The sequence below is a fragment of the Pelobates fuscus genome, chromosome 3, assembly GCF_036172605.1.
Source record: "Pelobates fuscus isolate aPelFus1 chromosome 3, aPelFus1.pri, whole genome shotgun sequence".
Taxonomy (NCBI): Eukaryota; Metazoa; Chordata; class Amphibia; order Anura; family Pelobatidae; genus Pelobates; species Pelobates fuscus.
In genome coordinates this window covers 22,727,657-22,754,425 of record NC_086319.1, presented here as the reverse complement: position 1 = coordinate 22,754,425, position 26,769 = coordinate 22,727,657, and the positions used below count along the sequence as shown (strand labels likewise).

Genomic DNA, 26,769 nt, shown 5'->3' with positions numbered 1-26,769 from the left:
CACCATGTCACCGCACTGTACATAGGAAAGGGATAAACTAATGATGTTTATATTCATTAAACTAACAAGACCTAAATAAAAAAATCTACAAAAAAATAAAATACAATACAGCAGATTTAACTTTTATTATGCTTTATTAAGGCATTACATCAATTATTTATAGAACAAAAACATTTATGAATCACAAGGAGAGGACAGACTTGGATGTTAACACAGATCTGCAACACATATGCTCTAGAAAATACAAGATTTAAGTTCTAGACGGCATTCCCTGCACGTTACAATGACTAGGTAAATATTACACGCCCTGTACTCTTACCATGAGTGTATAAGTTATAATGCATGCCCTGTTTGTAATATTAAAGTGACTAGGCGTATATCACATGCCTCGTGCAGCTTAAAGACTGATTGAGAAGCTTAGACTAGTTGGGGAGAAGTTTGATCTCTGAAGCTGTGCTCTAGATACCTAGTTTAAATACAATACAAATTAAAATACGACATGACTTGCTGACAAAAAGCCAGATAGTATACCAAAACTATATATTTTAAATCACAAAACTAATTAAAGAGGAAACACATGTTTTTCATTTATTTATTTTAAATTGACTGCATGTCTTGCAAAGCCAAGAAAAAGCACACTGGTATTATACAGTATATGAAGACATTGCAAGATCTATACCTTTATTTTTGTTCAAATATCTGTAAACATAAACTTGTGAATAAGTAAAAGAAAAAAAAACATGCCCAGTTTTAAGGGAAACCCCTTCCCCTTACAGCATGCGAAGAGCTGGTATCATCTCTTAGTTTGTATTGACTGCTTCGGTCTCAGTACAAAGCTTTAACCAGGTTGTTAGGAGCTCAGACTAATCGCACCTGTATGGACAATAATACACAATATAGAGGAATTAGCTAGAGAAATAAGGACAATTTGTTACAAAAACGGAGTGAATGGAATGAGACGTTTCATACGGCTCATGGGGTACAAATAATTCTTAAAGCAGATCGTTTTGTCGATTCTCTAAACTGGAAATTAAATGTTAACGCAATAATTGCACATTTTTAAATGTATAAATATGCATTTTTCGCCTAAAATTTGCAATTACATTGGGGAGGGGGGATATTTTCAACACATTTAGATTTTTCCCAACACGGCTATTTACTTTACATTTAACAAGATTGTTGCAAAGTTCTTATAATCAGTTTGGTGATTAATCAGTTTGGTGTTTAATGTTTTGCACAAAAGGGAACGGCAGATTCTCTGGAATTCGACATATTGAACAAGGCAGTGAAAATCACTAACTAGTGTTAACATTTTATGATGTGCTTCATTATCAATAAATTTATAGTAAAGATTTTAGCAAATGACATAATCCAGCTCAGACAAGGCAAAACTTATAACAATGCCTGACAGGGAGCCAAGATGGAGATAAAGTTGAGCGGATTTCTGCATTTCATGTTATTTTCCACACCGTACAAATGTATATTTGTTAAGTATAGAGATATATAAACCGAATGTTAAAAATCCTGCAATGTGACCGTTCCCATTTAAACGAACACAAACACTTTTACAGGATATAAACAAATGTACATTACTGGCTGCAAACATCCTGAATATAACAAGTACTATGACTCAGTACTTTCCATCTTTCATTAAATCCAATATAAAGCATTAAAATGCTCTAAAGAATGTTGTCAGGTGGCTCAGGGTTAAATCCCTATTGTTTATATTCTTTATGAAATGTTATATTTACTTTCCCATACTGGCCAAAGGGAATGAATTATTTTTAATGTCACTTTTTGTGAATCACTTTGCTATTGCAATAGTGCTTCTCTCCATCAACACCATATGAAAATGTAGCAATTACACATATTCATTACATTTAAGGACAATTAAAAAATACATAAAGGATAACTGCCAAAAATTACTGAATTTTTGCTTAAAAATGTTAAAAATAAAAAATCACTTGGAATTGGAAGCTTTTCCCAAGCGGGTTCACCTGTATCGTGCTGGACAACCGGTGAAATCTGCTACTTCACCAAGTTATCCAATAATGCATTGCCACAAAGGTCCAACGGTTGGACTGCCACGGAGTGCTTTTCTGCCCAGGTGTGCAATATTTGTTACTTTGTAGTAGTTTAATCAAAATGACAACCTTTTTTATGTGGCATTTGTTACATTGTGCATACCTCTATTTTAAGTTTCTTGGTCTCCCTAGCTATATATTGATGCAAACAGCACCATTTTAGAAACCCTAATTCTATTACTTATACTAAAAACAATCAGCTTTCTTGTGGACCCAGACCACACTAAAATACCATCTCCCTCCAAAAAAAACAACAATATCGAATTATTTGATGGTGTGAAAATGGAAATTATGGAAGTTTTTTTTTTATTTTTAAAAGGGCTCGTACAACACAACACGAATTCTCACACTGCCTGGACAGATTACTCACTGTTGAAGAGAGTCAAGGCCGTGAGGAAGGTTGCAGCCAGTGTAGGCTCCATTTTTTAGGCTGTATTCAAGCAAAGCACATATACATGGATCCTATTTCAGAAGAAGATAGAATCAGTTAAATAACCCATAGGTAATACACAGTTTCAGGATATTCCTCACAAAAACGGAATGTTCACCCACTTTTCCTGAGAGAGCGATAGCTCCTCATTCCAAACTAAATTACAGAACTTACTGTGGTTAATAAAACAGCAGAACAAAAAAAAAAAAATCCTATCTACATTTCGAAGCTTCCCATGATGCCTCAGGCATGCTCACATGTGCTACGGCATCTACAAAGAAATTGAACAAAAGCACATGCGCGCCTGTGCCCGTACAGCACCGCAAAAGTTAGATTGTTTGCATGCTGTCCCCATTAAGCTCAGCATCAAATGGAAATTAAAACAAATCTAAAAAGACTTTTTACATTCTTAGCACAAATAGAAGCCAATAGCGGTCAGTTGGTATTTTGGTTGTGCTAAAATTTCAGTGCCGCTTTATAATGATCTATAGCATGAAACAAATAAACAAACATTGAGAGCATTTAAAGAATGCACTGAATAAAGTAAATCGAGAGCGTAACTGCTCACATAGACATTTCATCAAAATGAAGTCTTATTGCTCAGGAGGTGGGCAATCTTTAATCTATTTAAACATCCCTTGTGTTTATTTCAGGCATTTTTTATCTCCATGAAATTGTTATCCTGCTGCCAGTGTTTGTTCTAGTATGTCCCAAATCAGATATTGCAGATAATGAAAACCAGAAGGTCCAGCATCTAGTTATTTACTTAATGAAGGCTGTTCTGTTCTTTAAAGGGATTATATAGCAGGCAGAACTGGAAGCTATTTTTGCAATGAATACAGATAATTGTATTTGTGCACGCACCCTGACAAGGATGTGGGGGTTTCCCAGTACAATAAGTAGCGCCTTTGGTCTGGTTGTTGCAACGTTAAATCGTTTAGGATTTGACAAAAATCCCAATAAATATCTTGAATCTGTATAAAGAGAATCTTCACATGATCGCACCTTTGTAAAAAAAACAAAAACAAATAAAGCAATGAAACGTTTTCATTTAAAAACATTTTATGAAAAAAATCACATATTAAACAATTCTCAATCGACACATGATCTTTAAATCTTCACTTTCTATTACAGAACTTAAAAGCAGCAATATAAGAAACGTTAATTCCATTCAAAATGCAGGCTAAGGAAGGTCCTCAGCTGTTCAAAGTTTTGGCCAGGAGACTGAAAGACAAATTTGACCATAAAAACCGAATCCACATTACCTTCAGTCCCTATTGAAGTTTTTTATTTTAGGTCTAAACCCGTTCCGTATGTTAATTTTCCATATGACCGGTCTTGATTTGTTTATCTGATCTGCTGATTTGGTGTTTCTAAACCTGAGATATGAATCTCTGGTTTCCCAATTCTGGCTAGTCTTTGGACTAGTAACATTTTACACACTTGGCAAATCTTCCCTTAGCACAGCCAATGTATTTCTATACTAGGTTTCTACATTTTGATCTACTTGCATCTAGCTTGAATAATCCCCACCAGCGTTACAAAGTGACGCTAAACACAATGGCCACCGCAGATTAGTATAGTGGTTATGGTGCAACTATATTGAGGAATTGAAAGCAACAGAGGTGCCAGGCTTTGGGTGCCTGTTTTTCCCCCCCTTTTGACAAAACTAACTGAATCAAGAGATAACGTTTATCACAACCTCTGCAATAATCTTTGGTGGTCATGGTGCCTAGAGTGTCTCTTTTACCATTTATGGGCCAACGACTGCCTAGGTCATCAATCTTGCCTTCAGAGATCTTTCTCAAAATTGGAAGGTCGTCCCCACGTTTTACTTTGCTGGGCTCCACAGTGCTGTTGTGATAATAGGTGATAATCACTAATCTATCATTGTGGAGAACAAACGTTAGGCCGCATTAGCAATATTATAAAAAATAGTGAAGTTGGACTTTTTCCCAGTATGACCCCCCCCCCCCCCCCCACCCCCCAACCCTTTCGATTCCTTTGTCAATTCTCCAGAATCCTTGGTGATTAGTAAATGACTCTTCTTATTATGAAATCTTCCTCCTATCACCGTTATCAGTTATTCTGTGCTAGGCGTAGGTTTCCTGCAAAGATTAACATATAAGGTATTGAATTCTAGGAGACTGCATGCATTTACATACCATGGATATAATAATCACCAGGAATTCCTGCCCCTGGAACTCTTCAACAGATCCAACTTTTATGTCCCAAAGTTCTGCTGCTCGAAGCAGTGTTCTAATTTTCTCACCCTGAAGAAATAATATCAATAAGAAGAAATGCCAATTTCTTAGAATTCGCAACACATTTCAAAATTAGATTATCGGCTACTTCTCTTTAGGTCTAAATCTTTCTTAAGACATAACAAGATTGCAATCAGACGCGAATACCAACTTACAACTCGATTGGACGATTTGGGAAAAAGAGATTAGGCATCAATATCCTATTTCCCCCCAACTGGTCACCAAACATTGTTACATATCATCATCATTAATAATTCACTTTGCACTGCATTATATTTGCTAAATAAGGCACTACCAATGGTACAGTTATACTTATCATTGTACAATTTCTTTAAATTATTTATAAGTTTTCATTTTTAAATAGTATTGGATGATTACTAGTACTTTAATATCACCACCCCACCCCCCTTTCCTTGCTTGTTTGATATTATCATCATCATTATTATTGTTTGGTTATATTATTATATTTAAAACTTTCTAACGCGGTGTATCTAGAATCACCGCACCCGATACTATGGGATTGTATTGGAGAGTACGAATGGCACATATAATAAATATCCAATTCCAGTACTTCAAGGGTTAAGCCTAGAGCTATGCGAATACAGGGTTACCAAAATAACCAAGTGACTCCTATCAGTTTCCCGTTATTATGGTAACCTACTCAAGATGGTTAAAAGCGAACGGTCACTTTTCTGAAAATCACCTACAATGTGTCCCAACCTTATGTTTAACCAGGTGCTGCTCCATTTTATTTTAAAAATGTATACTAAAGATTTAACACAAGTGACACCACAAGCCAGCTCAGTCCAGGCACAACCAGGGCTCAGCTTTGCTTCTCCAGATACTCCATTTATGACAGAAAAGGGCAGACCTCGTAGCAACTAAAAACCAAAATGGAGGCACTCGGTTCCAAGGTAGAAGCAAATACAGTGTTGCAGGTGTTTACATTTAGATATCACAGTCACAAATCCTGTGTGTTTAACTTCTGAAGTCCAGGCATGTGATGGATATTCGATATTCCAATCTTCAGTTTGCATTGAGGAGATGCTGTATGCTTCAGCAACTTAATCTTGCTAGTTTATTTATTTTACATTTTAATTTTTTTTAATACATAAATGTCAGTATCTCTACATGTAAAGACAGGGTGCGTTTAGGCTCAGTATGTGGAATTCCCCTTATGTCCCCCATCTTCATGGCATCCTCATTGTAGGGATTTCTCTTTGTGCCTACATTGTGGGTGCTAGAATCTAGGCCCCCTATCGTTTCTAGAATATCCGAGCTGTATTTTGGCCATCCCTTCCATGCCCATTCAGAACAGGAGTGCAGAGATTATGTAACATGTCTGTCAACCTCTATCACACCCACGTCATACTGTGACTGCGTAGCTTCGGTGATGCAACCTCTGTGGTCTGGCAAGACTGAGCCGCATCAACCACTCTGTGTGACCACACACACACACACAAACACCCCTCAAAAATGGCTGGCATGGACACCACGTGTAAACAAACAAGCAATTTGTTATGAATAAAGCTGTCAGACTATAACAGTAACACTCTGCATCAACTCCTACTGTGCAACAGAATTCATCAAACCATGTAATTCAATAAAAATTTCAGATTACAAGCTAAAGTAGCCAAACTTAAAATTTGCCATGCCAGATATGTATTAGACGGGCTATTGTGTCCTATAATTTAAACCTACTCTGAATTCCTAACAAGTCACATTTTAGAGAGTAATAACCCTGGATGATTTATGTACTTTCCACGGATATATAACCACACATACTATTAAGTGATGTGATTTTATAACCATGTATGAGTAATGGTATGCAAAGAAATCACTATTGTTCAACTACAGATAGTCACTTGGGAAGCTATGCTGCTAAATTACTTCTACAATAAACCACAAATTAGGAAAATATTTTTCAAGTAAAATCGAATTACGGGGACTTAAGCGCAGTATACACGGCAGATCACAGCGTTTTTTGTAAGCAAACAAAAAGGTTTAATATGCTTGTAACGTGATACCTATAAAGAATTCTACTCATTTTAGCACAAAATACTAATTCATGCCAGGTCTTGAGTTCATCTCTTCCCAGAAAAGCAAGAACATTTCCTTTGACACAGTTTTACTGCTTCTATTACCCGGTGCTCGAGCACAGGTCCCTGGTGTAGACCTAGTATAATAATACTTACTGAATATTACTTTATTAGTTCCAACAGCCCTTCTACATAAACGGTCAGCATGAAAGAGCACATGCAAATAACGGTCTTAGAGGACAAATTACACACATGCCACTATCATTATAGAGCATGTGTTGTGGAGAGAGGAGATCACTTAATGCTGCAATCGCCAAATAATCCTGGAGTGTAACTCCCACCAATCTCTGGCAGACTGGGGTATGTATGTTCCAGTGATGCTTTAAGATTCAGAAAGCACATAATGAACAAAACAACTGACACTTCCATTTAAAGGACAACTATTGTGCCAGGAAAACAAACTCATTTTCCTGGCACTATAGTATTAATAGGCTCCCCCCACTCTCATGGCCCCCCTCCCACCAGGCTGAAGGGGGATGAAGGGGTTAAACACTCACCTTTCTCCAGCGCCGGGCTCCCTCGGCGCTGGGGACTCCTTCCTACGTCATCGGCTAAATGCGCATGCGCGGCAAGAGCCGCGCACACATTCAGTCAGTCCATAGGAAAGCATTCTCAATGCTTTCCTATGGATGCTGGCGTCTTCTCACTGTGAAAATCACAGTGAGAAGCGCGGAAGTGCCTATAGCGGCTGTCAATGAGACAGCCACTAGAGGCTGGATTAACCCATATGTAAACATAGCAGTTTCTCTGAAACTGCTATGTTTACAGCACGCAGGGTTAACCCTAGAGGGACCTGGCACCCAGACCACTTCATTGAGCTGAAGTGGTCTTGGTGCCTATAGTGGTCCTTTAATAAATTACTCATACAGGAAGGGACCCCTTCAGGTATCCATTTAAAATAAATGAGTCCCAATGGCATATTAAACATGCCTAGTGCCCCAAGACTGATGACGATGTAATAGCTCTGCATTTTTAGGAGTGCTGTGTCATTACAGTCCCTTTAGGGGGTACAAGTTAAGAGTTTGTCTGTTCTCCAAGTTTGTTGGAGGTAAAATGCTCTAAATATTCTTTAGAATATGAATAACAATTCTCAGAAAATGTTGGGTGTTACAATCCACAGAATGACCACTATCTGGATTAGGACACATCTAACGATACGGTCACCTGCGGGCACACAGCTGTACTCCGCTAACCATGTTATTGGTACTGTATAAATACACAGATACCAATAAAAAATTATTGGAAAAACTCACAATATTTAGAGCCTTTCTGAGTTGGCTCTAAACTATAGTAGCAAGTACATCAATCAGATGTGGATGTAAGGATTCAGGTCCCTCAGAAAGTGTCAAAAGTCTTCTGTATTGGAAATCAGGAACCAGGTCACCAAAATAAATCAAAGATGGGTATATTTATTTAAACAATTCTGAAATAAAATAGAAAAAAAGCACAACGCGTTTCGAACCAGTGCAATGGGTCTTCCTCAGGTGCATATCTTGTAGCATATACAGCAACATTCTTATATATGGCACAAATAACTTAATTTACTAATATCAGTAAATCACAAACATTTGCACTGGTTTTATTTGAGATATTTTATTGTTTTTAGCGCCATCTTTTTATCTCTATATTTTGTATTGTGTATTCTTGGAAATGTTTCGACTCTGTAGAAAGGATCTTAGCAATCCTAAAAGGGGTTAAAACATTGTTGGCTCTCCAATGTGAAGGCTAAATAGAAATATCCTGCACTGTACCAAGAGTGGGGAGTGATTTTTATTTTTTTTTTTTAAAAGGGAAAAATAAAAGACATCTATTAGGCAAGCTTGAAACTCCAAGAACCTATAGTGAGGACACGGGTAATTCAGATTCTGATGTAAGCTCCACAGGGTTCCATCTTTGAAGGTTCTGTTAAGACTGTCAGGATTTGAGTGTGTGGGTGGTACACTATTGTAGGAAACACCTTGTCAAGCAGGGTAATCCTCGGCCATGCAGTCAGTATGCTGGCTTCATTGCCAGTGTGTCTGCTTCAGGAGAGAGTGGATTCAGTCACTCTGTTCCTATATTACTCCAGCTGTTGTGGACTACATCTGCCATAATGCTCATTCAGCTATAATGCTGGCAAAGCATCAGGGGAGATGTAGTCCACTACGTCTGGAATGCCAAAGGTTGCCCAGAGGAATAATACTGACGAAGCTCCAGTGGTCATTAATGAACTAACTTAGCGGAGGACAGAAAGGTGGGATCTGCTGTAAGAAGCAAAAAGATCCCCAATATAGAAGCAGTTGGAAATTTACATTAAGGCTACTGGACATTCACAGGGTTTGTTGGGAGGATAGAGCTGAATTACTAGAGGGATCGGAAAAGTACTATACGAGAATTACAGAAAAATGGAACCATGAAAATATGATGGACAATAAAAGGAGTCTCAAGTGTTAATTACAAGGAGCCCATTGTAACAAGTATCGGTTGATATGATGGCTAGAGCAAAGTGGAGCTTTGGGGTCTCTGTACCTCCGTTGACAAAACAGGTTTCACCCTGAAATCCTAAATTCTTCATCCCATAACATGCAGCACTTAGAAGCACACTACGCAAACTATCCACAACAGCAGCCATCCTGAAGTGGACTGAATTATACACATCGTAAATGGCTGACAGATCCAATGTACAAATTCATTTTCATAGAGAAACATTACGATGCGGGTGTGTACCTGTTTCCGATATGGTGTGATTACACCAATCTCTTTAGGGGACACTGATGTAGTGATGTGTTTCGCGAGAATGCAGCAGTATCGCATGACTTGAACGGCTTCCGAGGGATTGAACCAAGATGGATTGTTCCCTTCACGCATTTCAACCCCCTAAAAATGGTTTAAAAATATATTTAACATCACAGTTACTAAAATATTCAGCAGCCTATTGAAACTACCATCGATTCTAGCCATACTGTACTGTGTCTGCTGGCTGGCCTCAAAGCAATTCAATTATTTTTACCCTTAAAATACAACTAAAATCACAAACATTATCGGAATCCGTTTTTTTTTTTTTTTAAATTCACAGTGACTCTAGATTAAGCAGAATTACAATAATCTTAAACAAGTTTCACAAAAAAAAAACAAAAAAAACCCAAGCCAGCAAAATAGAGACACAGGTATTACTGAATTTGTGGATTGCTCTGAGATTGAGAAAATGTTCGGTAAATGGGGTATGCTATAATGTAGTTATCATATTGAGTAGTGTAACACAACTTGCTTTAACCTTTATAGAGTTACTTCAACCAAAGACTGCGGAATAACTTGCTGGCGCAATCCCCAACTGTGCATAAAAACAAAGAAAAGCACCAACTTACCTGCGATATCACACCAAGGACAAGTTCTACCTGCAGTCTTCAGAGACGTCATCCACCCTTGCTGCAAGAGGAGGTCCGTCCCAGATGCAAGGCTGAGGGAGGACTTGAGGGTCGTGTGCTGCCATTGGTTATTCATCCCCAGCACAACTATCCCTGCTGACGGATATTACACCTCCGGTAGCAAAGTACTTTACTGAAACACTGCACTTACAGACTCCAAGTACCAGGACCACTTGAAATAACTGAAGTGATCATAGTGCTTGGAGTGACCCTTTGTCAGCCAAAAATACTTGTACAAAAAGGAACACTCAATGACAACCCAGGGCAGTGAAAGCTTTTTTTATTTCTAATGAGTAAATCATATAGATAATTGGTAAATTATTTAGTGATATTTTTCAAGCTCATGAATGGTAATTGTGGTTTAAAGAAATATCACACTGTACATGTATTAACATGCACTGAACACTGGAGTAATATTGTTTTGCCACAGTTTCCACTCAATACCAATTAAAGATGTAGCTTTTCTTGCATGTACCAGTATAATATACATACGAATAATGCTTACTCTCACACCGTGGAAAATCAAAGGGAAACCTTTGTTAGGCAGCTTGTCCCACCTCGTGAGCCTGTTGACTACATTGGGATCAGCACAGACTTCCAGTTCCTTGTGGTAGAAGAGTTTGGAGGGCAGGTGGAGCAAGGCAGCGTGGGATCTATAATTCTTCACCAGCTTTGTGATCTGACAAACACAATGAAGGCACACTGTATGTGGCAAACCAAATTAGAAGAATGAAAACCTGCATCACAACTCACATTTGAACTAGATGATGGGAGTCATAGGCATTAAGAATCAAAGATCCACAGGCTGCAAACACATACAAACTAATGTTATACAGAGAGAGCACATTATTACTATACACACCAGCAATGGATTGTAGTTCCCACAAGCCCCATACGTATCTTCATCTCTTGAATACAATGGGAGAGACATTAGCCTCTCCAAGAAGGACACACCGAGGCCATAGACCAATGCAACTCTGGACTTTATTATGGGCCCAAGCTGCATAGGATCACCTGCAAGGACAATCTGCAGACAAAGGATCGAAAACAGTATGAACAACAAGACGGACAAGTATATAAAGGACAACAAAGAACACTTGATTAAAACACGTACTTGCCCACTGACTTCTGAGATTAGCCCCAGAGGTATGAGACATTCTGGTTCACTGGCTTGTCCAGCTTCATCCACAAACACATGTGTGAAATGGCCAATCCTACAGGTGAGGTAAAACAATACTTTAGATCCATTCATGCACCATTAGGGAATATCATTTAACATAACTCCAAGTAATAAAGTCTGTTATAACAACAATTATGGGGCAAAGTTCAGAAATTTGAATCGTCAGTAGGAATATTCCATTGGTTTCCACGGTGACTGCTCCACTTTTAGATTGTTGGCCTGGAATTAATTTTTACAGATGAATCAAATTACTATCAATTTATGAAACGACTACTAATAAAACCAAATGTAGAACCATGAAGAAAAAGTTCAGAAAGTTACATATATATTTCATTGAGAATTTACAAAACAAGATATTTGCGGATATCGTTGCTTAACGTCTATTCCTCTTCTGAAACACAATCTTTTAACTATAAAATGTTCAACTTTCTGTGTTATAGGAACACTCTTCGTAACATGGCCAAACAAAGCTGCAATGGATCAAGTTGCCTTAGGTCTGTTGGCTTTATGTAATAAATAAAATAAAAAAAAGGGGCCCTCCATGGCAGATCCTTCCCTCAGGTCCACTGACAAATCTGGTATTTGTACTTCTGCATTATCAATGTAAATATTAATAGGCTGAGGGAGCTTGGCTAACACTTATTACAAACACCCCACACTTTTTAAGCACTGCATTCACTCTCATACAGAGAAACCAATGTGTTCATGACACACTCAGTGGAGGGTTGTGGTACATCAGTGAATCATGGTACACTGAATAAAAGTCAGTGACTCAGAGTGCCCCCTTTAAAAAGGAAGGTTAAAGGGACAGCTTAATGTAGTTGCTCTTGTGAGTATAGTCAGTCCCTTCAGGTATTTCATTTTTAGAGGAAAGGCAGTGTTTACATATTTAAATTACAGCCCAAGAACACCGAATGTGGGAACTACTCAGATGGCTACAAGAGGTGAAGCACTGACTTTCAACATCTCCATGACAAGCATGGAGACGCTGAACTTTTCCGATAGAGATGCATTGATTCAATGCATCTCAATGAGGAGATGATGATTGGCCAGAGTGGCGTTTGGCTCTGCGTCTGCCCCACCCTTTGGACGATCTCAGTCAATCTTATTCTTTCCTATGGGAAAGCATTGTGATTGGCTGAGAAGATCAATTCTGATTAAGTCAGCCAAAAAGGCGGATCGGGGGCGGGGCCAGGCACAAGAAGCCCCACGTGGCACTGAAAAGCTGTGAGTAAATCACCTAAATGGTGATTTTAGAACTATAGTGTGAGGAATTCAGGTTTGTGTTCCTGACACTATAGTGCCCCTTTAATCTTCATAGGCACTGCAGCCTTTTGTAGTGATTATGGTTCCTTTGACGCCATTCCACAATAAGTAGTCAAACAATGTTTTTTGGTTTGACACTGTGGCAAAACCGACCTCGCCACGTGTCCTTGGAGGGGGCTGCTTGCCCGCCTCTTGCCTTTGGTCTATGGACCCGACTTTATGTGAATGTGTTAACCCAGATAGCTATGCCATGGAGCCCATTCGTGTAGTTAAAGACTTCGGCTCCATGGCAATTGAACTGTGTGAATAGGATCTGAGCGCTATTTGGTAGTTTTGTGCGCTCAGATCCCAGCTATCTGGGGATATGTGACATGTCTGTTTTATGTGTAAAATGTGACTGTGTATTTTATAGTATTTTAATGCTTTGTGCTCACCATGTGCATAATGGAGTCTTGTCTCTGTCCTGGGAGATAATTGAATTACTTCTCAATTATCTCCAGGATAGAAGACTCTGAAACTGGTCTGGGCCGGAAAGCCATGCTGGCAGGGGTTTTTAAAAGATACTTTACTAACTTTTGAACCCCTGGTCTGATTCATGCCATTTTTTAATATGTGAATGTGATGTATGGTTTTAGAGTTATGAAAGTTGGGTAAAAAGTATGTTTTAACTGTATGTGTAATTGAGTTTCCTCTCAGGATAAGGGGAGGGAATATGTGGGATGTAACTGATATGTGATTGGTTGTTTTATATCTCCCTGTGGGCGGTCCTGTATTTGAAAAGACTGTAAAAAAAACCTGGCTGGGTGTGCCAGCACAGGAGTTCCTGTTTTAACCCTCAAAGTGAAGTGTTGTCTCATTATTGGGGGAGGATTTATTGCATGCTGTTTCAGTTTGACTGCTAGGAGTGCAAACCTATTCGTATGGTTCCTATTCAACTGTCTACAGCATTCAGAGGCTTGAGAGGATTTATATGCTTCTCAGATTCGGTGATTGTGGTGTCTGCCAGAGTGCTTGGAGTCCTCAGGAAACGCTAGGAGCATCCTTCAACGGAGGTACCCAGTTGGGGTGCCAGGCGATCCGTTACAGACACTTACGTCTTTCTCACACCTGTGTTACTTACATTGTTCTAGATACTGTATAATCAGACGTTTCCATTCCACGTTGGCAATATCAATGCTGTTCCTATTTAGAAATGATTCCTGAGCTGATTGTCAGCGGAATTTTGTCTTAAAATTTAAATTTTACTTTGAATTTACAAACATTCACACTTTTGTGAATAATCTGACATACTTCATACACTTTTTCTGCAATACCTAAAAGATTATATGTATATATTTGTAACTACTAACTGTAACCAGCTAAACACACACACACACACCACATAAATGTGAAGCAAACTGCCATGGAGAACATTCTATTTGCAAAATGTAAGATACAACCAAAGAAAAACTGACAACATTTTTTTGAAAACAGACACAAACAAAATCCCCAAAAAGTATTGCTTCATATTTTCCCATTTAACGCACCGTAATCCTATTTGGTAAAACATGCCGGCACTGCTGCAAGTGGAAATTATAATTCGAAACCGAGAGGCCTTGCGAATATCTTCCCCAGATCCACAGTATGGTTTAATCAACTCAGGGATGCTCTATAAACAGTAAAAAAACACTCAACGCTCAATATCAAAGATATTAACTGGATCCACAACTAACCTTTTTACAGTAAAATTGTAAAGCAATAAAAGCAATGTAATGCAATGCAACGTAAGCAATAAAAAATAATTAGAAAGAGTGGATAATTACACTTTTCTTTTGTTAAGCAAGGTTTTATTGAGGTAAAATAACCCTAAGACAAAATAGCAATATGTATAAAAGTTAAGGCAAATAGACTGGTCACAATGACGTTTACAGTCAGCCTAAAAACAATTAAGTATAGAACAGGACGACATGCAGTATCATACAGAATATCAAGGGTAACAATAGAAAAGAATGTGACAGCAATAAATGCACTGGTAGATAGATCTGGCTTCAAGAGAACCAATACCTCCATGTGAGAAAAAAATAGAACTTGGGTACAGTGGCTTGGTGATATAAGTAATGTTTACTAGGATATCTGACAACAATCAGCGAGCCATAAAAGGAAAGATAAAACATAAAATTAAACTTGGCTAGAACACATAAGACAGCTCTTGGAATCATAAAAACAAAATTAAAATCCTCCGTTAGCAATCCGACCCCTTGTCGCACAGAGAACAAATTCAGCAGCAGCTGAAAACCATAGAGGCCTGCATCTCCTACTCCCACAAAGCCCCGAGCACGAGAGACCCAGGTGCAATCACCAGTCAGACTCCAGGCAATCTTGTGGGCGTGAACCCTGTGCCTTCTAGTCGAGATGCTCCAGACGTCTGGGCCTGTCCAACTGTACGAGCGCCGGCATAGCTGTGATGACTGAGCACTTCCCCTTTACTCGTATTGCATACTTGCTACAGCAGATCTGAGGGAAATGGAAGCGGTGCAAGGGACTGAGCCCCCTTGTGTCCGCAGCCTGCAGAAAACCAGGACTTCTCCCTTAGGTCCCTCTATCCTCGCGGTATCCACCGGAACATGTGCAGGTGCTAAAGAAGTCTCCATACTCAGCAGCCATGCCCAGATGGCCTTGCAGATAAGGTCAAAGGACTTTAAAGAGTCCTCCAGGGACTTTCACCATAGAGATGCATTATTTCAACGCATCTCTATGAGGAGATGCTGATTGGCCAGCACTTACTTTGGCTTCACCCCCTTGGCGGAGATCATCAGAACTGATGATCTCAGCCAATCAAATGATTTCCTGGGTGAAAGCACTGGATTGGCTGAGATTATCAATTCTGATTATGTCAGCTAAGGAGGTGGATCGTGGTTGGGGCTTGCGCTGGCAGACCCCAGAGACACTGGAAAAAAATAATTTTAACAATTTTTAAGGGAGAGAAGGGGGGCAGGGGACCTAAATATTGTTTAACAATACAGGGTCAGTAATACACATTTATATTCCTGACCCTGTAGTCTTCCTTTAAACAGTTTGAAGAAAAGAATATATATTGGGGAAAAATTTAAAACCCTTCATATCATCCATGCCCCCATACATATTAATTGCCCTAATATGTTAAAGTAATTTAACACATGAATGTGAAAGTAACATATTACAATATGTAGCCATAATGAAGCTCCAGTGGTGCTATAGTCAGGAACTGGATTGGGTTAGCAGCAATAAGTTTATCAGTCAAATAACAATTCTAAGCAGCAAAGTTATGGGATCTAACTTCAGGTCAAACAACCCAGGAATAGTCACTAGCAGTGCACTGTACTCCTACCCAGATCAGCATTCAGCGAGCTCACAATTCACTAAATATCTTTAATTGTTTAAAAATGGTGTTCTCACACAAATCCACTTCTCTAAAATCTAATACTCTTTACTGAACCATTGCATTGCAAGCAACAAGCTCAGTCTCTTCCTTTGCAAGGTATAAACATGGTCCATAGCTTTAACCTTTCCCTGCTCATGGACATGGGGATCCTAGCATGGCAAACTATGCACCCCACTAATTCTTCACTTTTGATGGAGTGACTGTTGCGCTTTATACTAGACTATGCTTAGTTCATGGGTGAGAATTTACTAGAGAATAATTCAAATTTGTAGGCCCACTAAGGGTTTAGTACACCGGCCCCTATGTTTTGAAATGGAGCAGGCCCACAAAAAAACAAAAGCAAAATAACTAATAACCAAACATCAGTGAAGCATGAAGTCAGTTTCCTGGAAAAGTTCACATTGCTTTTTCTTTGTATAGACTCCTAATGGAGTCCATAATTTAACGTGTCCGCCCTCTCCTTTACACAGCATTTCTTCCATTGTGCAATGCTGCACCCTCCCTATTTACAAAGATACCTTTCTTAGAAATTGTACAGACAGCAACAATAAATGTAAAGTAGGATACAGATCTCGAACAATGGCATGTATTTAAATATCTAGATCAGAAATGATCAAAGGTCTGCCCCCAGCTGTACTCAGATATGCCAGTCTTTACGTTCGTTTGAGGGAGAAAACAGACAAACCACGCACCAGCCGAGCTGCTTAACTGTTTAAAAAATACCGCAATTGCCATTGTCTCCTACAGTGAGAATTATTACCTCTTCTTGTCGACTTGAAGCATTAACTCTCACCATTGATCCAGGTTCAAGTTTCCCAGTCTCATGAAGCCGTAAACATACCAAATCAGAGGCGCTGTTTGAAGGCGCACAGACCAAAATACGACTGTCCGATAAGGAATAGTATATCTGCATTTTAAAAACAAACAATCACAATTTTCAATAAAACAAGCATGTTGAACCCCCCCCCATTTAAAAAATTATTAAATGCCATTTAAGATAGAAATTCCGCATTTTCAAATGTTAGATTGTCACTTGTATGTTGTGCAGCTATATAAAGCTCTTACAAAATCTGATTAGGCTGCACTCACTGTAATAATCTGGGGATTTTGCTCCCTTTTTCATAAGACAAGTTAGTTTGACATGATCTGCTCCTCTTCGTAAGACTTCATTGATTTCTGATAAGGATAATGTATGTGTGTGAAATGCATTACAAAATATTTTTGTTTCATTTTCATTCAAATAACGTAATGACCACAGAGGTCAAGATCACAGGTTTGCACTTTCTACTATGCAATATCGTCCTCTTTAAAAATGTGTGCATTACTTGTGATTTACAGCAATCACTTTAGCACCAAGCCAGAAAACAGAATCCTGAATGTTTGGGTTAACTGAATTGCTCGCTACAGCGAGGGAAGTTTTTAGCAGTTTTTGATCAAGCTAACCCAGTTTTCTTCTTCATATTTCCTAAATCATGCTGTTTTCTGACACTTTAAAATGTTATTTGAAATGTCCCTTTCTTTAATTTCTTGATCTGTCAAGCAACATGAGCGTAAATTGGTTTCTTAAGGGTACACATTAACAAGAGTAATTGTTTTGCAACAGGACAATTGGAAGCACTATTTATATAATCAAGTACCTGTAAAATGGCTTCTATAATGGTGACAGTTTTCCCTGTTCCTGGGGGCCCAAAGAGAATATATGGAGTTGGCCGGCATTCCCCGCTGAGGATCCTTCTCACTGCCAGTTTTTGGTTTTCATTCAACACATTATTGAAAAACTCATTCCTCTTCTTCACTGGCGTCCCCTTCCCTATTTATCACAAAAACACACACATAAACTGGATACACTACTTAAATACTGAACACAACATCAATGTACATTTAATTATATTTCTATTTATGGTTGGTCATTTTATTTTTTTTTAAACAAATCTAGCATTTTGTTTATATTGCTACCCTCTAGTGAAAAAGTCCGCAAAGAAAACAAAAATTAATAATTTAGAGGGAGCCTATAGTTACCAAAACAAATTCAGCTTAATGAATGTTGTTTTGTTGTATAGATCATGCCCCTGCATAGTCACTGTTGGATCACTTTTGTTTCTGTTTATGCTGCCCTAGCCACACCTCTCCTGGCTGTGAAAGGTTTAATTGTGAAATGGTTTAATTTTCAATCTGATCCATAGCTTACTTTATTAGTTTTTATTTCCTTTAAATTGAACTTTAATAAACACAGGTGCCGGTTGCAGGCTATTAACAGAGTAGGAGATAAGACATTCTAAATTAAACACTGAAAAAAAAGTTAAACATTAACGTTCTCTTTACAGGAGGTGTTTAGGAAAACTGTATAGGTCACATGCAGGGAGGAGTGGCCGGGGTGCATAAAAGTGATTTAAAGGGACACTATAGTCACCAGAAAAATGACAGCTTGTTGTATTTGTCCTGGTAAGTGTAATTATTCCCTTTAGGCTTTCTGCAGTAAACATTGTCTTTTCAGAGAAAATGCAGTGTTTACATTACAGCCTAGGGATACCTCCACTGGCCACTCCTCATATGGCTGCTAGAGATGCTTCCTGGGGCAGTGCTGCACAGTGTGACTGACACTTAGTGTCTCCATGGAGACACTGCATTTTCCTCATAGAGATGCATCGATTCAATGTATCTCTATGAGGGGATGTTGATTCACCAGGGCTGTGTTTAGCTTGTGCTGGCTCTGCCCCTGATATTCCTACTTGACTAGTTCAGCCAATCCAATGCTTTCCTATATAAAAGCAATGTGGTTGGCTCAGGTCAACACTTCTGATGATGTCAGCCAAGCAGGCATATCAGAGGCAGAGCCAGCAACAGCAGACTGGAATAAAAACAGTAATTTTACTTACCGTAAATTCCTTTTTTCTTAGTATAGTGGCAGTACTTACAAGTGGGATGTTCCTTAGGATTCTGGACAAGAAGCTCCCCCTTCTTTAGAATTTAAATGCTGTGCTCCGCCTGCTGCCTCCATATAAGCTGTAACTCAGAGACACTCACCAGTAATACAAAAGAACCAAACGGAGACCGAATGATGCATAGAATTTAGTCTATTTGAAAGCGGAGGGAAAGCCAGTACTGCCACTATACTAAGAAAAAAGGAATTTACGGTAAGTAAAATTACTGTTTTTCCCCTTCGTATAGTGGCAGTACTTACAAGTGGGATATAGCAAGACCCCTGCATACAACAAAGGGTGGGAACTCAGCAGGCCACAGCTTGTAGCACCTTACGCCCAAAGCAGCTTCAGATGATGAGAATACGTCCAGCCTACAATGCTTGATAAAAGTATGTAAGGAAGACCAAGCAGCAGCTTTGCAGATGTCTTCAGGTGAGGAGGCTGCTTTTTCAGCCCAGGAGGTCGTCCTAGCTCTAGCGGCACGAGCCTTTAAAGGGAAACTAAGGGGAATCCCTTTGGATTGATAAGCCAACCTGATTGTATACGTTAGCCATCTGGCCAAAAAAGGGTCCTGAGACAGCACAACCCCTGTTAGTGCCATGAAAGAATACAAATAGATCTAAGGATCTAATCCCTGAGTCTTCTGAAGACAGATTTTCAGGGATCTACTAACATCTAGGAGATGTCACATTCTTTCCAGATCCGACGTAGGAAAATGACCAAAACCCGGTAGGACAATAGGTTGGAAATTGCAGCACTAGAAAAAACCTTAGGCAAAAAAGAAGGCTTGGTGTGAGGACCACCTAGTCTTGATGAAAAAAAGGTGAATACCGGAGAGAAAGAGAGAGCTCGGATCACACCTACTCAACTAGCAGAGGTGATAGGCACCCGGAAAACCGTCTTGAAGGTAAGAAACTTGATAGGAACCTCCAGAAAATGTTCAAATGGTGGTTCACAAAGGGCTCGAAGCACCAGAGACAGATCCCAAGTAGGGAAAGGTACTAACTTAGGAGGCCTCTTAAGCCTTATGGACTTAAGAAATCTTAGAAAAAAGCAGGTTTGAGGCATAGTCACGAACCAGGAAGTGATTTAGAGCTGAAATCTGGCCTATGAGCGCAAAAACTCCCAGGCCGGCTTCAAACCCATCTTGCAAAAAAGAAAGACTTTCCGGGATAGAGGCTTTGGCCGGATCCAACCTCGAAGTGAACACCAGGTTCTGAACTTCATCCAAACTCTGAAATAGATTTACGAAGTGGACCAGCGGACAGAAGACAGCAACACATCACATAAAGGTCAGAGAGACCATGGCCTTGAAGGATCACCCTTGCAGCAACCATGCCGTCAGGTGAAAAATCTCCAGAGTTTCCACGGGAAGAGTCACATTCTCCATACTTGAGAAGAGACTGGAGATGCCAACGCGAGATTGTCAAGTTTTCCACTTCCGAAAACCAACTCCTGTTCGGCCAGAAGGGCAGGACTGCCAATTACTTGCCTTCTCCATCTTACATATGAACAATCTGTGGTATAAGAGCGACAGGAGGGAAAACATAAGCCATGTCGAAGGTCCAAGGTATCTATAGACCGTCTAGGACAGGGGTAGGCAACCTACGGCACTAGTGCCATGCACGGCACTCGAGGTGTCTTTCCACGGCACTCAAGGCTGCTAGAGCCAAACAGGGTCTGGCCTATCAGGAGTCTCAGTGAAACTTCAGAGATCTGCTAATACAAAGAGGTAGTGAAGGACAATCCTCAATTTATGCATTGCAGCGCTTAGAGGAAGTGATCTCAGATCACTTCCTCCCAGCACTTGTGAATGGAAATCCACACTGTAGTAGAGCAGCCCACAGCTGATGTTGCAGCTCCTGTCCTTGACCTGTACCTGCCCAGGCTGGTACCCACTGGAACCCAGGGAAGCCACCCACACTGCTAGATAAACACAGACCTGCAGAATAAGCCTCCCCTCATACAAATAATACGAACAGCCCACACACAAACACACACAATCCCCACAAACGCAACTCCACTAACAATCTACATACATGCACACAATCCCACATGCAGCCTCTCACATGCAAAACCCCAAACAGCCCCCATCCACTACCTAACACACAATGTGACATATCCACCCACACACAATTCCACAAGCAGCCCTCATACACAGCCCACATCATATGTATCATACACGATACCATAAACTACTAATGAACATATACAATATAATAGCTCATATACGCACAAATACAACGATACAAACCAATTACAGTATAAATAACACAAGCAGAAAACGGCAGCACACACACCTCAATTTAAAAAAATAGGATCGGCAGGGCCGTTTGAAGGAATTTGGGGGCCCCAAGCAAAATGAACATGGAGGCGCTCATCATCTCCCCTTCTCCTCAACCCCCTCCCTGTGTTCTCCTCACCCCCCCTGTGTTCTCCTCACCCCCCCTCCCTGTGTTCTCCTCATCTCCCCTTCTCCACCCCCCCTCCCTGTGTTCTCCTCATCTATCCTTCTCCTCACCCCCCCTGTGTTCTCCTCATCTCCCCTTCTCCTCACCCCCTCCCTGTGTTCTCCTCATCTCCCCTTCTCCTCACCCCCTCCCTGTGTTCTCCTCATCTCCCCTTCTCCTCACCCCCTCCCTGTGTTCTCCTCACCTCCCCCCTCCCTGTGTTCTCCTCATCTCCCCTTCTCCTCACCTCCCCCTCCCTGTGTTCTCCTAATCTCCTCACCCCCTGTATTCTTCCTACTCCTTCCCCCTCCCTGTGTTCTTCTTACTACTCTCCCCCCTCCCCATGTTCTTCTTACTCCCCTCCCTATGTCCTTCTTACTCCCCTCCCACCCCGTGTCCTTCTTACTCCCCTCCCACCCTCCCTGTGTACTTCCTATTCCCCTCCCACCCTCCCTGTGTACTTCTTATTCCCCTTCCCCCTGTGTACTTCTTATTCCCCTCCCCCCTGTGTACTTCTTATTCCCCTCCCCCCTGTGTACTTCTTATTCCCCTCCCCCCTGTGTCCTTCTTACTCCCCTCCCCCCTGTGTCCTTCTTACTCCCCTCCCCCCTGTGTCCTTCTTACTCCCCTCCCCCCTGTGTCCTTTTTACTCCCCTCCCCCCTGTGTCCTTTTTACTCCCCTCCCCCCTGTGTCCTTTTTACTCCCCTCCCCCCTGTGTCCTTTTTACTCCCCTCCCCCCTGTGTCCTTTTTACTCCCCTCCCCCCTGTGTCCTTTTTACTCCCCTCCCCCCTGTGTCCTTTTTACTCCCCTCCCCCCTGTGTCCTTTTTACTCCCCTCCCCCCTGTGTCCTTTTTACTCCCCTCCCCCCTGTGTCCTTTTTACTCCCCTCCCCCCTGTGTCCTTTTTACTCCCCTCCCCCCTGTGTCCTTTTTACTCCCCTCCCCCCTGTGTCCTTTTTACTCCCCTCCCCCCTGTGTCCTTTTTACTCCCCTCCCCCCTGTGTCCTTTTTACTCCCCTCCCCCCTGTGTCCTTTTTACTCCCCTCCCCCCTGTGTCCTTTTTACTCCCCTCCCCCCTGTGTCCTTTTTACTCCCCTCCCCCCTGTGTCCTTTTTACTCCCCTCCCCCTGTGTCCTTTTTACTCCCCTCCCCTGTGCCCTTTTTACTCCCCTCCCCTGTGCCCTTTTTACTCCCCTCCCCTGTGCCCTTTTTACTCCCCTCCCCTGTGTCCTTTTTACTCCCCTCCCCTGTGTCCTTTTTACTCCCCTCCCCCCGTATACTTTTTATTCCCTTCCCCCGTATACTTTTTACTCCCCTCCCCCCGTATCCTTTTTACTCCCCTCCCCCCGTATCCTTCTTACTCCCCTCCCCCCGTATCCTTCTTACTCCCCTCCCCCCGTATCCTTCTTACTCCCCTCCCCCCGTATCCTTCTTACTCCCCTCCCCCCGTATCCTTCTTACTCCCCTCCCCCCGTATCCTTCTTACTCCCCTCCCCCCGTATCCTTCTTACTCCCCTCCCCCCGTATCCTTCTTACTCCCCTCCCCCCGCATCCTTCTTACTCCCCCTCCCTCCGTATCCTTCTTACTCCCCCTCCCTCCGTATCCTTCTTACTCCCCCTCCCTCCGTATCCTTCTTACTCCCCCTCCCTATGTTCTTCTCACCTCCCCTTCCCTGTAGCGTGGCCAAGCTCAGGGTGCACTTCCTGTCAGTCCGGCCGGGAACAGGAAACTGAATCTTCTGTACCGTGTGGTACCCGGCCGGACTGACAGGGAAGGGGAGGTGACGAGAGAGGCAGTGCTGCAGCCGCCTGAGGCTTTCTATAGAGCACTCAGGCGGATGAAGCCTTATAGGAAGCGCCGGCCCTGCTTGGGGGCCCAGGCCAGCTCGTGGCCCCAAGCAATTGCTTGGTTAGCTTGCCTGGTAGCGACGGGCCTGAGGATCGGCACGCTACGGGACATCACAATCCTATATCGGCACAGTGCTGCTAAAAGGTTGCCTACCCCTGGTCTAGGACAACTGGGTAAATCCTGAATGGAGAGAAGCAAAACATTGTACTTTCCTGTTTCTCCTTGTGGCAAACAGGTCTATCTCCGGCCTGCCGAAGCGTGAACCCAGCTCCAAAAAAAAATAACTTTGCTTGACAGTGCCCAGTCTGCCTGAGACCAAAGTCTACGGCTGAGGCCGTCTGAAATAACGTTTAGTGACCCTCTGATATGGGTAGCTGATATAGCGAGAAGATTCGCTTGAGTCCAAGACATATGTTGGAGCAGAGCTCTTGCAGAGCTTTTACCTTCGTGCCACCCTGGCGATACAAAAGTATGTAAGGAAGACCAAGCAGCAGCACTGTAGTGCCATCGTCTGACTGAATCCTCATTGCCTGATTGGTGATGGCTGAACGGAAGGAAACCAGTGCCTTCCAAACCGCATTTAATCCCTGAAACTCCAGGAAGCGCCTGCCTCCACTCTGTTACAAGACCCTGACGGAACTGAGAAGCTAGATGGGCGCCCCAACCCATCTGGGAGGCATATGTGGATATCATAAACCATTGTTTCTTAGCAAACGATAGGCCCTTTGAGATTTTGTTTCTGTGTTTCCACCAGTTCAGGAGTCCTTTCACCCCTTTGGATAGGTGGAAGGGAGAGTCTAGATCTTCCTGTTATCGTGTCCATTGGGAAAGGATGTCCCATTGCAATGGTATTGCTTCTGCCTTTGCCCAGGCCACTGCTGGGATTGCAGAAGCGAGGAGGCCTAGAACCTCATAACATCTCTGATTGAACTTAGGTTTTATGCAGCTTTGATACGGCTTTTAAAATCCTCATTTGTTTCACTAATGGTAGAAAAAGAGAGAGGGACTGTGAATTTCCTCTAAGACCCAAGAACTCTAGATTTCGTGATGCAGTCAGCTTGGATTTTCCCAGGTTCAGGATCCAACCATGATCTCTTAAAACCTTCATTGTAATCTTGAGAAGAAGATTCAGCAGTTGTCTTTATTGGGCCTTCAGGAACCAAACGTCCAGGTATGGAACAATCGAGATACCTTTCAGACGTAAAACCGCCGCTATGGGTGCCAGGATTTTCGTAAAAGCTCGAAGAGCTGAGGACAGGCCAAAGGGAAGAGTTTAATTGTAAATGGAGAATCCTTCGCTTTCTTGCTAGAACCGCAAACCTGAGAAACTTCCGGGAAGATTCTGAAACCGGTACATGGAGATAAGCATATTTAAAAACCAACTCTGCCATGTAATCTCCCTTTGTAAAATGTGCGTCAAAAGACAAAATACGTTCCATACGGAACTTCTGTCATGGTAAGCAGGTGTTTACTAGTTTCAGGTCTAGGATCGGCCGGAAAGATACATCTGGTTTTTGAACCAGAAAAAAAAGGCGTGAGTAAACTCCCTGAAATACCCAACGTTTGGGTACCTCTCTACCACATTTCTTAAAGAAGAAGAGCATTTGTTTTACTCCTGATGGATAGCTTGACAGTAGGAAGGATGGACGTGGTTTCGATGCAACTTTATTCTGTAACCTTCTGAAATGGTTCTTGTAATCCACCTATACGAAGCACTCTTTCCCAGTCTTGGGCGAAGAACCGAAGGCGTCCTCCCACTCTTATGGTGTCAAAAAACTTCCTCTTCTGTCATGCCTGTTGGATTCCTGTCTAGACCACTGGCTGTTTATTTGAGGTACCTAGTTGGTCTCCCATACAAGTACTAACCAGGCCCGAGTCTGGATGGCTTCTGAGATCTGACAAGATCAGGGATTTTCAGGCTGGTATGGCCAGAGGCCATCATGCTTTTGAAACCTGCAAAACCGCCCTGGTAACGAAAGGACCTCTGACCCCTGTACTGAAAACTTTAATATCCCTGGGTTCTTGATTCCAGAGGCAGGGCTTTCTTCGTATCAGACATCTATCTAATAATGTCTTCCAAAGGAGTGCCAATTTGTTCCTTTCAAAGGGTAATTCACATAAGGATGCCTTAGACGCAGAGTCAGCTGTCCATGTTCGTAGCCAAAAAGCTCTTCTGGCTACTGACGACAAACCCATAATCCTCGCTGATAAACGAAGAAAACTCATCTTTCAGTAGGAACAAGAGATGGGAAGGATCTGTATCAGATTTCCCATAAGGGAATACTCCAGGGCTTGTAGCCAAACGCTCTGAGCTCTGAGAACCGCTGAACCTGCAAATTCAGCTCAGCACTGATATCCTGCGGCCTGGAATATTCTACTACACGAAGTTTCGGCCTGTTCGTCCATTGGGTCTTTAAGTCCTGAGACTTCGCCAATGGGTATAGTGGTTTTCTTTGATAGCTGGGCAATCTGAACATCCACTTAGGAAGATCTTCCCATTTTTCTCCAGACTGTAGCTTGAACAGCAGTTCAAAATGTTTGGAAATGAACGTACGTCTTTCAGGATTCTTTCATTCTCTATGATGGAGATCCAAGATTTAAGGAGACATTGGGAAACCTTTAACCTTACCCTTGGTAGGTTCAGTTTCTTGTACCGCCGTCGTCACTTCTTTAATAAATTTCTTCAGCTCTTCTGGTGGAAAACCCTCCTCCACACTTGAAGCCAGGCTGGAAATATCCGAAGGTGAAGAGACGTCAGACCAGGCCCGGACTGGCCATCGATGGCCGTGGGGCCGAGGCCGGCAGGGGAGATCACAGGATCTCCTCTGCCAGCCCCAGCAGGGCCAGCGCGCTACCCGAGCGCCGGCCCTGCTCTGAGCCTCCATGGGCCGGTGGGGAGATCAAAGATCTCCCTCACCGGCCCAGAGACACTGACAGGCGGCCGCCGGCTGTGGGGTGTGAGGAAGGCAGCAGAGAGGACCGGCGGAGTTCTATCCAGCAGCTCCGCCGGGTCCTCTCGCGAGATCTGAGTGTTGCCGCTCAGATCTCGCGAGAGTGAACTCTAGCCGGCAGGTTAGAGTTCACTCTCACCACTGGACCACCAGGGAAGGAAGATGCAGAAAGGATCTCCCCAGGCAGAACGGCTCCCCCCCTCCCATGCTAAAGGTAAGAAGGGAGGGGGGGATATCACTTTTTTTTTTTTATTATTAATAAAATATTTAAATTAAAAAAAAATAATAATATATTTAAATTAAAATATTTAAATAAAAAAAAAATCACACCAACAGCCCCCTCACACACACACAGCCCCCCCCCATACACACACAGCCCCCCCCCATACACACACAGCCCCCCCCATACACACACAGCCCCCCCCCATACACACACAGCCCCCCCCAGACACATACAGCACCCAAACACA

At 41.9% G+C, this 26,769-nt stretch overlaps 1 protein-coding gene across 1 annotated transcript in view; it reads right to left on the bottom strand.

The window, feature by feature from the left end:
• Positions 1-707: 707 nt before the first annotated feature.
• Positions 708-26,769, bottom strand: part of MOV10L1 (Mov10 like RNA helicase 1) — a 69,434-nt gene continuing 43,372 nt past the window's right edge. The window contains exons 16-26 of the mRNA XM_063446110.1: positions 17,765-17,937; positions 16,888-17,034; positions 14,254-14,375; positions 11,396-11,495; positions 11,144-11,308; positions 10,787-10,960; positions 9,584-9,733; positions 4,680-4,787; positions 3,379-3,519; positions 2,455-2,546; positions 708-873 (exon numbers count right to left, since the gene is read on the bottom strand). Coding sequence (XP_063302180.1) covers positions 864-873; positions 2,455-2,546; positions 3,379-3,519; positions 4,680-4,787; positions 9,584-9,733; positions 10,787-10,960; positions 11,144-11,308; positions 11,396-11,495; positions 14,254-14,375; positions 16,888-17,034; positions 17,765-17,937 — 1,382 coding nt within the window. The 3' untranslated portion in view covers positions 708-863. The remainder of the gene's footprint in view (positions 874-2,454; positions 2,547-3,378; positions 3,520-4,679; positions 4,788-9,583; positions 9,734-10,786; positions 10,961-11,143; positions 11,309-11,395; positions 11,496-14,253; positions 14,376-16,887; positions 17,035-17,764; positions 17,938-26,769) is intronic.